Here is a 12924-nt window from a genome sequence, read left to right as displayed (position 1 = left end):
ATTAGAATTACCTGGGGGAATTTAAAAACATTGGGATGTTGAGACATCACTAACCCAGCCATCCCTGTGGGACTTTTTAAAAGAAGCTTCAGATATTAACTAGTAGTATCAATTTTGCTATCAAATCCAAAAACTAAACTCACTGCCATCACATTGATCCTGGCTCATAGGACAGAGTAGAACTGTCCCTGTGCATTCCTGGGGCTGTCAGTCTTTACTGGAGTAGAAAGCCTCATTTTGACCCTGTGGAGAGGCTGGTAGTTTTGAACTACTGAGCTTGTAGTTAGCAGCGCAATGTGCAACCTACTATGACACCATGGCGTGGACTTGGCTACATCAGTTTTAAAACCCATTTTCCTGTAGACATGAAAGCAAAATAACTGAAAAAAATGGATTTTTAATATTTTGCCTCACGTGTAATAAAAGACATACATGATTAAAAGGCACTAAAAGGAATACCATTTTATTCAATTTTATTTAAAAGAGAGAGAACACATTTTTTCTTGCAAGGAAGTGTTATATGGAGACTGTCTTGGGGAACCCTGGTGGCGTGGTGGGCTGCACCGTAGGCTGCTCTCTGCCAGGACAGCAGTGCAAAGCTACCTGCTGCTCTAAGGGGGAAAGATGACACTTCTACTTCCGTCAAGCGTCACAGTCGTGGAAACTGCCTGTGAGTTGTTTCTGACTCAGAGCCCAAAGCCAAACTCACTGCCGTGGAGTAGGTTATGAGTCAGACAGTGATCCTACAGAAGGACCTGAGATTGTCAATCTTTACAAAAGCCCACAGCTCCATTCTCCCCTTGAGCCTCTGCCGGCCTTAAGCCACTGGCCTTAGAGTTGGTAGCCCGGTGCTGAGCCGCACCACTTGTGGGGTTCCTTGGGCCGTGTTTAGACGGTATCCCTTATTACAGTCTTTCTGCAATGCAGTTTGGTAGTTTGCATTTATTTTCATTTAAAATGTATTTTTAACTCACTGATTCTACGTCCGAAATCATAAGAAATGTCGGTGAGGGGCAATGGAGGATGATGTAAGATATGGAAAAAATAATCTATAACTTATCAAGGGCTCTTATTGGAGGGTGGGGGGAGGGAGGGGGAAGCAATGAGGAGCTGATATCAGGGGCTCAAGTGGGAAGAGAACGCTTTGAAAATGATGATGGTGGCATATATGCAAATGTACTTGACACATTGGAGGAATGTATGGATTGTGATAAGAGATGTAAGAGCCCCCAATAAAAGTATTGAATAAAAAGAGGATCCTGAATACATGTGAATAACCTTGCTATCATGCAAAGTGCAATGGAAAGTGGATTATTACAAGCGTAGTTGGGTTAACCTCTAACACCTGGTCCTTTTATTTCTCTTTTGCCCCATTTTAAATTTTGTAAGAGCCCCTCCAATAAAATGATTAATATTAAATAAACCAATTAAACAAAAAGAAAGAAAGAAGAAATGCAGCCAATCGAAACGGAACTAATATTTAAGTGGTATTTATTATTCACCGGATACTAGGTCACATTCACTCAGTGAAGAACACCCTCTGAGAAGTAGTACTGTCCTCCCCCTTCCGTGGAGCAAACACGAGCAGCACAGAGCAGCAGGGGCCTTGCTCAAGCTTAGTTACTGGGTAGAGGTGAGACTAGTGATTCAAATCTATCTACCTGGGCCGTAGAGACCAGGTTTTCAAACTATGAGAATTACAAGTTTGTTAACAGATATTTCTGGGACAGGCATCATAGAGAATTAAGTGAAGAATGCTGAATATGGATCAGGATAGAACATCCTTATCTTATTTTAAAATATATAGGAAAGGTCCAGGAAAGATGTTAAACTATTATGCATGCTGAGATTATTTTATTTTCCGTTTTCATTTTTATAAATGTCCTACTATGTGCTTCTATTGCTTTAGAAATCAGAGCAATGCTTTAAAAGAAAGGAGAAAGAAAGAAACGTGGAAGTTATTGGAAAGCTAAAAGGTACGTCGACACCAAGGGTGACAGCAGACAGTTACACCTGGAACGTTTCTATATTTAAGATATTTAATGTGCACATCTTCCTACAAATAATTTGCTAATACTTGATAGGATATTGGTGACATTTTCTAGGATCACGTTTTTCCCCCTTTATGTATTGTGTAAATGGAAGGTAAATTGCGTGTTTGAATCTTAACATGCCTCATGCTTAAACTCAGACTTAACCCATCAGAATGCTGAGTAATCTCATTATAATCTTATTTTGAGTAGCCTTTAAACAAACAAACAAATAAACAAAAAGCCATGCCTTTTTCAAACTGAGTCAACCTTAACCAGAGAGTGACATAAAGGAGACCACATTTTTTCCTCTTTACCCACGATAAAAGAAGAGATAGATTTTATTATAAAATGGGTGTGGTTGTGGGGATGTTTCAAACATCAAAACTGTTCGAATTTGATTATAAATAGCTAGCAGTTTCCATACCTATGTCTCCCTGTTATCTGTATTAGGATTTATCCCTTGAAAAGTCACCGACTTTTTTATGACGTCACACATAAGAACTGATGTAGACGTGTGGTGGGTGGTGGGTGAACCCTTCAACTTATCCAGGGCTTGCGCACTGAGGGTCCTGTTGGGGATGGGAGAGGAGATGGGTGCAAGCTGGTGTGCGGAAGAGCGTGACTCGCGTAGGAGAGGTTGCCCTGCACCCTGTCAAACTTGAGAAACATTTATATTCTATGATTTTGGAGGCAGAGCTTCTTATCATCTGTATTTAATAATAAAAATATAGGCATGGAAACGTGTAAGTAACTTGCCCATACTTGCACAGTTCATCAGGGTTTGAGATTTAGTATTACATTTATGAGAACAATGGACTTAATTCTTAAATTTATGAAACTTGAATTCTGAAGAAAAAAGATGAATATTTAAAAATTCAACCCACAAATCAATACCTAATTCAAATTGTAATGAACATTAAAAAGGGAAAGATAGATTGTGCCAAGAATACATATAAACAAACACATATACCTACAAGAAAAGAATTACTATACCATACATACCTCTATATGTCACAAATTGATAGATTTCCAGAAATATCATTGTTCTCAATTTTGACCTTGGCAGCTAGGATTTAGTAGACCAGACCAAAAATGAACCAGGCTTTATTGTGTTAGACAAATAAAATATTAAGCATTTCCTAAGAATGCTGACATTCATTGCTTTGTAATTGTATCAAATCCAACTCAGCATGAACATTTTTAGATTTACTGTCAGAGTATTAAGAGATATGAAATTTCCTGGTTCATTTTTCTGAAAAAGTGGGTTATGCTTTGGTTTCCTGGCTAAAAGGTCACCAGTTAGAACCCACCAGGGCCTCATGGGAGGAAGATAAGGCTTTCTGCTCCCACATAGATTTCCAGACCTGGAAACTCAGAGTTGCAATCTAGTCTGTCCTGTGGGGTCACCATGAGTCAGGGTTGACTCGGCGGCAATGAGGTTGTGTGATGTGTACGCAACTGGATTTTGTGAACCCTCCTCCACAGGACAGAGAGGGAGAAAGATGAGGCTCTCTGCTCCCATGAAGATGTACCGTTTGGAAAGCCCAGGGGGCGGTCCTGCTCTGTCCTATGGGATTGTTATGATGGCAACGTGTCAGTTGATCACAGAACAGCCATGCTTTTGTTTGAAAGTCTTCCCTGAACTTGTCTTATTCTGTTTTTCAGAGAAGTGGTTTGGAAGAGAATGCTAAGCATGCATTCTAGAGATTTGCTTTGGGCACTTTCCATACTTATGGCTATTAACACCTCTGGTAAGTGATTGCAATTATTCGCAAACCAACTTCACTAGTGGTCTACAGAGGATATGGAGGTTAAGGTTTGTTTTTTATAAAATGGAGGTGGCTACTGAAGGATGGTCCAAAGGGTCTGAAATGCACTCAAATGAATGATGTTTCCATTTCACTCGAGAAAATTCCCAAGCGGTTTACATTCCTGGCTGGAAGTGGAAGGGTCATATCAGCATGATCCAATAAGAAGGGTTCATACAGCCTTATTGGAGAAAAGAAAAAAACAAACCATTCAGACCTCTGGAGCACGGTAGAGAGCAGCATGTGAAAATTTGTTTCCTAGAACAGATTAGAGTGGTCTGATGAAAATATGCTTTATGCTCTTTGAGAGTGAGGAGGTGCCAGTCATGTTTCTAACTGGTACTTTAGAAAGTTGCACACATGCTACCTCTTTCTAGAAACAAAGACAAAGATTCTTGTCTCTTTAATGAAGAACGTGAACGGGATGATATAAAATATTAAAGTTAGAAGCAACACACAGCAAGTGGCTATCGACTAGCCATCACTTCAGGTGTGAACCACTCATTATAATTGATTACCACTGACTGCTTGGGGATTGTTCTTGAGTTGAGCTCTGAGGCCATGCAGGGTTCTTTGGGGAAGAGACTTGTGATTAGTTAATACCCCTTACCGTACTCGTTTACTTAGGCTTGGTCGAGAAGGTGGAGCACACACATGAATTTGCCTTGATCTCTTACCTATAAGTGCCCCTGAGTGGCACACATGACTTAAAGGTTGACTTACAGCATCAAGGGGGGTGGTCAAAACTCATTCAGAGGTACCTTGGGAGAAAGGCCTGACAATCTACTTCTGACGGGTGGGGTGACCGTCATCCAATGAATGCATTCTGCTGTGAACACCAAGTTTCAGAATTGACTTCTTGGCAATTAGAAATAACAATAAAACATATGAATACACATCCCTTACTTTGAGGATTACCGATAAATAGCTAGCAGAGTTTAGCTATCGGCATTTTAACTAATACAAATCCAACGGGGGAACGTTTACTTAAGTGGATCTGTATATCATCGATGTCCAGATGAAGCGGCATCAGCCACCTGTTAAGAGAATGCAGTAGGTGTGTTCTTCCTGATAGCAAATGAGCTGTCAGAAGTGGCTGAGTGAAAAATTAAGGTGCAGCAAGGTGTTAGCTATGAGTTACGAGCTTTATAGACCTCCACTAATAACCTGGCTCCCATCAGACAATGGAGGCATGTTTTTTCAGGCACAGGAAAAAAGTGACACAGCTTATAGCTAAAGTCCCAGCTTCTTGTCATTTTATATGCTTGGAGATCACCTTTTATGGAAGGCTTACTTGAAGACTATCTGATATTATTCTAAGTACATTTGAACTTAATTAGAGTGGGGTGACAGCATCCTGTAATTGCTTGAGTTCAGAACATTTCCAAACACAGGCCTAACGTAGACCTTCTTCATTCTGAAAGGTATAGGTTCTTGGCCTTAATGAGTTTTTATTCTGTGTTTATGCAAGAATAAAAGTTTCTATTCTGGGCTGATACTGTATATACTCGTGTATAAGGTGAGTTTTTCAGCACACTTTTAGTGCAGTTTTTGTGGTAAAAGTAGGTGCCTCAGCTGATATTCGGGTCAGCTTATACTCAAGTATATATGGCAATACATCTTGAATCTTACTCATTTCTTCAATGGTAAGCTATTTTTAGCAAGTATTCTGATAACCAACAAGGCCTCTGATGTTAAAGAGAGGGTAGCTAACGTCATTTACTGCCTATGAATGTGGGCTTTCAGCTGTCAACCATCAACCCCTTAGTATCTGTGTTCGAGAGTAGATTCTTTCAAACGATTGCTAGTTCAGTGTCATTGAGTCTGTCAACTCATACTGACCCTAGGTACAGCACGACAAGGTCCTTCCTGGTCCTCTGCCATCCTCACAATAGTTGTTATGTCAGCGACCATGGTTGCAACTACAGAGGCAATCCATCTCATTGAGGAAGTTCTCCTTTTTCTGTGGACCTCTACTTCACTGATCATGATGGCCTCCAGGTACCGGTCTCTCTGGACCACATGCCTGGAGCATGTAATACGAAGTCTCACTGGCCTTGTTTCTAAGTAGCATTCTGGCCTGTGATTACTGCAAAACAGGTTTGTTTATTCTCTTGGAAATCCATAGTATTTTCAATTATCTTCTCCAACACCATATTTCAGATGCAGAAATCATTCTTGGGTCTTCCTTATCCATTGTCCGTCCAGGTCTTACATGCATCTGAGGTGATTGAAAATACTTTAGATTAGGTCAGGAGCACCTTAGTCCTCAAAACGACATCTTTTTTTCTCTAACACTTCTACGCAGTCTTTTGCAACAGATTAGCCAAGTGCCAATTTGTCGTTTGATTTCCTGACCATTGCCTTCCACAGCACTCATTATGGAACCAAGTAAGTTGAAGTCCTTGACTACGGCACATTTTTCTCCATTCATTGTGATGTTACCTATTAGTCCAGCTGGGAGGGTTTTTGTTTTCTTTACCTTGAGTTGTAATCCACTGAAGGCTGTAGGCTTTGATCTGCGCCATAGAGTGCTTCAGTCCTCTTCGTCTTAAGCAAGCAAGGTTGTGTATCCTACATACAACCGATTACTAGGGAGCCTTCCTGCAGTCCTGATGCTTTGTCTTCATCATATCGTTTATCTTCTTTGGTTACTTGCTCAACATTATTTGCTTAAACAAATTGACGAAGTAGGGTGACAGTACACACCTTGATGTAAGTCTTCTGGTTTGAAACCCTGCAGGATCCCTTGTTCTGTTTAAAGGGTTGTCTTTGGTCTATGCACATGTTCCACCTAAGCACAACTAAATATTCTGGAGTTCACAGCCTTTGCAATGCTGTCCACTATTTGTTATGATTCACACAATGCTTTTATGTAGGCAATAAAATACAAGTAAATATTATTTACTTTCCGCGAAGATCCATCTGAATCCAGCAATGATACCCCCGGCTCCATGCCTTCTTCTGAATCCAGCTTCAATCTCCGGCAGCTCATTATGGATGCATGGTTACAACCATTTTTGAATTTTCTTCAGCAAAATGTTACTTGAATGTTATATTAATGATACTGTCTGATATTCTCTGCACTCTGTTGGGTTACCTCTTCTTGGATTGGGCACCAATATGCATCTCTTCCTGTTGGTTGGCCAAGAAGCCATCTTCCACATTTTTTAGCATAAACCAATGAGTGCTCTCAACATTGCCAAAGTTTGTGCAAGCATTTCAGTTCGTTTTTATCAATTCCTGGGGTCTTGCTTTTAACTAGTGCCTTCAATACAGCTTGGATTTCTTCATTTAACAAAATTGATTCTTGATTGTTTGCTATTTCTTGATCAGGCTGAATGGTGACCATTTTTTGGTGCAGTTCATGTATATACCTTCCATCTACTTTTGATGCAGTCTACATCTTTCAGCTTCAGATCTGCTGAGCTTGTTCTTTCTTTTTGTTTTTCTAACTCCAAATCTTTGTAAATTTCTTCGTAATGCTTTACATTGTCTCCTCAAATTGATTTTTGAAAATTTCTAGCTCCTTCCAAAGAGCAAAGACTGCATATATCCATTGAAACCCAGGTAGTTGTGTTTACAGCAACTTTTTTTCCATATTGGCCCAAGTCTGGAAAAACCCAAATGTCAATTAACTGTCATTGGAGTACAATTGGATACTATATTGAGTAACAATAAACAAATATAAGTCACTTCCATATGCAACCATCTGGATGACCCTCAAAGACATATCCTTATGAAAAAGATTTCAAACACAAATAGCACATACCATTAGTATACTTTATGATATGCTTATTCTATTTATAAGAGAAAAGTATAAACTTTTAGTAACCTACCACTGCTTTGGGTATCAATTCAAACTAACACATAGATACATGCTTCACACCTTCTGTGTTGAAGTACTGAGAAGCACATTTGAGATTCTAAACAGAAACAACCACTAAACATAAAGTTGCTGTTCATTTACATTTAGGCTCTGAGGTCGATTTGACCTCCGTGTTTTCAGAGAATGTTCACACCATCTCAGCCATTTCTTTCTTTACTTTGTGATTAGCAACACTGAGTTAGAGCCAGAGTGTTGCTTGACGAGTCAATCCTAACTGGAGAGCTGGCTCTTCCCCTCCTTGCGTGACTTTGGAGAAGCACTTGATTCAATGGAAGGACTAGCGATCTGTTCCTGGAAGGGACTTCATGCTTGGCACAGTGAAGGGTCAGTGAGAGAACGCGAAAGCCCTTCTTGAGGTGGCTTCCCCACGTGGCAGCCCCATGGGGGAAGCATAAGGTTTATGAGGATAAGAAGTATTCTGTTCTCATCTACAGCAGGTTTCGACAAACTGGAATCGACTCTAAGCCATTGAACAACAGCAGCGTTCTCCACATCCAGTTTAAAGGTGCCCTGGTCCCACCAGATAAAAGATGATAGAGACTAAAAGCGTTAATACTACATAGAGTCATAACACTGATTTGTGTCACTAACATGATGAAATAAATGTTCAAAACCAGAATGTCTGGGTTAGTTGACAAAACTCAGACAAGGGAGTGACAGATACCTGGATTTGGACTGACATTATGTTAATTAATTCTTGGTTACTTCCATGGAGCCAGCCGCAATAGCTAGCTTGTATATTTCCTAAATCACATAGGAGCAACTTTAGCAACCCCCTCCCACACCTGCCTGATAGTGAGTTTGAGAGTAAGATTCGGATGAAGAACTCTGAGGTCTCTAGGTTTCTCGTTGTCTTTTCCTTAGTGACTCTCTTCAGCTGGGAGTGTTGGGGACAGGTGTGACACTGTGTGAGCAAGTACACAGGTATAGGGAAGAGCCCTTGACACCTGGAATCCAGGAGAGATAAACCCCTCAGGAACAATATTGGGAGTAGTGATACCATGAGGGTAGGGGGAAGGAGAGGAGAGGAAGGGGGAATATATCACAATGATCAATATCTAACTGCTGCCCACCCCCCATGGGGATGAATAACAGAAAAATGGGTGAAGGGAGATAGCAGTCGGTGTAAGATATGAAAATAATAATAAATTATCAAGGGTTCATGAGGGAGGGAGGGTGAGGGCAGGAGGGAAAAATGAGGAACTGATACCAAGGGCACAAGTAGAAGGAAAATGTTTTGAAAAGAATGATGGCAACAAATGCACAAATGTGCTTGACACAATGGATGGATGGATTATTATAAGAGATGTAAAAGCCCCCTATAAAATGATTTTTAAAAGAAAGAAAGAATAAGTTATAAGGTGCACAGTAATCCTTTCTTCTTTTTGAAAGCTCCCTGTAGTTACCACAGGGTAAGACCCAGCTCTCTTTGTTTGGGAGGAACCGTGGGAATTTTGTCTTCATCCATGCCTTGAAAGTGTTTTAACTCCCCTGCCTCCTAGCACCACAAAACCCACAGCCCCAAGTCATCGAGACTGTGCAGTGTTTATGAGACCGTACATCTTTATGAGAACAGAAACGCTCATCTTTCTCCTGGGGAGTAGCTGTTGGTTTTGAAACCGCTACCTGTGGTTAGTTAACGGTTAATGCAACACTTCACTCCCTATACCGTCTGGGCTAGAAAGCTGACCCTAACATAAAAAAAACCCCTAAGAAGGTGCCTTTGAGAGTTCTTAGGGCTCGAGAGTTCTCAAGTCACGGACTTCAAAAGAAGAGGAAAACCAAGCACAATAACTACACTCCTGTTCTTTTTTCCTTGTTCTCGGTGGTCTTCTGAAGAACCTTCTCGGTCACGTAGTCACATGACTGCAGTGGCAGGGGAGCCTTTCTATTTGGAGTATTGCCCATCTTCAGCGGAGCGTGAGGATCCAAAAGGAATGATACGGTGGATCAAAAAAAAGGGGGCCCTTGAGCAAATTGAGCTGGACCCAAGAAATTCATCCAGGATCATGTTTAATGGTTGTGCTTTGGAGTTTTGGCCAGTTGAATTGGATGACAGTGGATTGTACATTTTTAAAATGGGGTGAGTATTTCTTTGATTTAATATATATATTTCATAGTACAAGGCCTTTGTTCAGTAAATCAAATATGTAGTAATCAGAAAGGTCACATAATGTATGGTTTGCTTCATTTTTACCCGTTTTCTTCCTACAACATAACAAATGCTGTTGTTAAATATTAAATTAAATAATTCTTTTGTACTTATTAGTGATCTTTATGAACAATTTCTATCATGGGGTTTTCTTTCCAAGGACCCTGACAATTAAAAACTGAAGAGGGATTAAATGACACTTTAAAGCTTCCACAGTAATCTAATAATCAGAGGGTTATTGGGAGGCAGGCTGGTGGTGTTGCAGGAGCGTTTGGCAGCCAAACACACGTCCACCATCAGAGGCGGTGAGAAGAGGGCCTGCTAAGGGTTTTACTTATTCACGTCAAGACTTTCATCTTGCTGGGCTCCACAATCAATGCTCGTGGAAATAACAGTCACGAAAGCACAGGCTGGATAAATTGGATAAATCTGCTGTTTGCGGCCTCATTGAAGAGCAGGGATTTCACTTTGAAGACTCAGGTATGCCTGATCCAAGCCATGGTATTTTCAATTGCCTCACATGTGTGTAAATGTTGGACATGCACGCAGGAAGGCTGGAAACGAAGTGATGCATTGGAACGAGGGTGCAGGCTGAAACTCTTGAAAGTGCCATGGACTGCACAGAGACCATCCACTTCTGGCTTGGACGAAGCACAGACCAGGTGCTCTGAGAATCAAGGATGGTGAGACTTCATCTCATGCCTATTGGACATGTGATCCGAAGAGATCGGTCCTTGGAAAAGGACATGTAGAAAGCAGAAAAACAAACAAACACACAAACAAACAAAAACCAACCAGAATACTCACTGAGGTGGATTGATATAGTAGCTGCACAAGGGGCTCCAACATGCTGGCCGTGGTGGAGATGGTACACGGTAGGGCAGGGTTTCATTCTGCTGTACATAGGTTGCCATGAATCAGAACTGACTCGATGGAACTGAATAACAATAACGACTCCTGGCAAAATCTAAACTCCACTGAATCCCCATCACTAAGAAGCTTTAGTTACGTGAAATGTAAACAACCAGTTGAATGAGCTAATAATCATTAATGAATGCAGTTCTTGTTTTATTTGCTGGGACCGTGTTTATTTGGAATACTTGTGATTAATTAGGTGCTTGATGGGACAGCGTTTATTAGGAACAATTGTGGTTAATTATGTAGGTATGAGCACAGATGTATATATGCCTTTTTACCGAGACGTGAGACTGAGTGGTAGGAAACAGTTCAGGGCTGGGTCTGCGGGGACGTGTCACACGGTGAGATGTAGCTGGATTTCTTGTAGGGGTGCCTCTGAAGGAGACCTGATTGTTATCAACACTACGGTTGAGAGTAGACCTCGATAGCATTCTTGTGGTTTTGCACCAAATTAGGTCATTTCAGCTTGTTTTTGTACACAGGAACTCCCAGGAGTTCAAAACAAATTAAAGGACTGTTCAAAAGGCCCCCCAAACCCTCTGGGTTTTATGTACCCTCAAGGGAGATGATTATAGAGAAAGATATCATGACTGTGTCCCTCCAGGGCTTTCATAAGTAAAGGAGATAAAAGGAAGAGCAAATAACACACCCTTTCCAGCCTTTACTAAGAGGAGCCCGGTGCATTGTGGTTAAGCACTGAGACCCCATAGGAACGCCACGTCTGAAAGATGTGGCAGTTTGGTTCCTTAAAGATTACGTCATTGGAAACTCCTTGAGGCAGTTCCACTCAGTGGTATAGGGTCCCTGTGAGTCAGAATTGACTCAGTGGCCATGTGGGTTGTGTATGTGTGTGTGGGTGTGTGTATGTGTGTTGGGGTGGAGGCGGAGTGTTAATATTGACAAAGGATCCCTGGTTGCACAGTGGTTACATGCTTGGCTGTTCACCAAAAATCCTTGGTTTGAACTCATCAGTGGGCTCACAGATGCGCCATTTGGCTTCTGCAAATGCAGAAACTCCAAACCAAATCCATTGCCATTGAGTCTGTTTCAGCTCATGGTGACCCCACAGGACAGGCTAGAACTACGTTTCTAAAGCTGAGTCTTTAATTATGCGGGCTACCACACAGGGAGAGTTTGAACCCCTAACATTTCAGCTGAGCGCTTCCCCCTGTGCCATTAGGGCTCCTTTCCTGCAAAGATGAGAGCATTGGAAGTCTTATATGGGCATGCTGAATCAGAAAGTACTAGATGGCAATTGATTTCTCTTTTGGTTTAATCCTGAATAAGGACATCTTGGGGAGCCCTGGTGGCGAAGTGGTTACACGTTGAGGTCAGGAGTTCAAAACCACAAGCTAGTTCCCCAGAGAAATACGAGGCTTTCTACTCCCGCAACGTGTTACACTCGGGGTGGTCCTACTCTGTCCTGTGTGGTTGCCATGAAGCATCCCTGGTGGCATAATGCTTTCAGTTTTGGCTGCTAACCAGAAGATCAGTGATTGAAACTCACCAGTTGTCCCTGGGTACAAAACACTGGTGACCTCCTCTCATAAAGAGTTCTGTCTAGGACATCCTGATCTATACGCATACACTTTGTTCCTTGTGAGCAATATGAAAGAGAGAAAGAAGCTGGGAGAAGTTTACAAAGACACTGGAGAAGATGATACTGTCAGTGGGATTCTGAGACTCCCTATTATGGGCCAGTTAGCTCTTTTTTATTCTATGACCTGCCCCACTAACTTTTATGACAGCCTGCTCCTCTCTGTAGCCCTGGTTTATCTTGGATAAACTCATATTCAAAGAGAAGGGGTCAGGTTCCCACCTACTAATGAAGAGTAATATTAGACAAGGTACACTTGGCTTTTGGACTCAAACAGATGTGGGTTTATATTCTGACTCCATCACTTACCAGGTGTGTGATTTGGAGAAATTATTGAACATTTCTGAGATTTAGCTTTCCCATTTGAACATAAGGAAAACAATCACCGACTTTGCACGCATGCGTAATAAAATGAGGAACTCAATGAATGCTAGCCTTGACCTAGCTCCATCATACTGTACATTTGAAGGGGAACTGAAGGAGCGTAAGAGGGTCAAAACAAAAAAATTCACCCAGCTTCGCTGTTC

At 41.4% G+C, this 12924-nt stretch overlaps 1 protein-coding gene across 1 annotated transcript in view; it reads left to right on the top strand.

Annotated features, from left to right (window-relative positions):
- Positions 1 to 3726: 3726 nt before the first annotated feature.
- IL18R1 (interleukin 18 receptor 1) overlaps positions 3727 to 12924 on the top strand; it is a 37063-nt gene continuing 27865 nt past the window's right edge. The window contains exons 1-2 of the mRNA XM_004704441.1: positions 3727 to 3784; positions 9570 to 9813. Of these exons, the coding sequence (XP_004704498.1) occupies positions 3727 to 3784; positions 9570 to 9813 (302 nt within the window). The remainder of the gene's footprint in view (positions 3785 to 9569; positions 9814 to 12924) is intronic.

The sequence above is a fragment of the Echinops telfairi genome, unplaced genomic scaffold (assembly GCF_000313985.2).
Source record: "Echinops telfairi isolate 266 unplaced genomic scaffold, ASM31398v2 ScPeMD7_7467;HRSCAF=8505_1, whole genome shotgun sequence".
In the NCBI taxonomy this organism is placed as follows: Eukaryota; Metazoa; Chordata; class Mammalia; order Afrosoricida; family Tenrecidae; genus Echinops; species Echinops telfairi.
The sequence above is the reverse complement of the archived record's forward strand: the minus strand, read 5'-3'. Positions and strand labels throughout refer to the sequence as shown.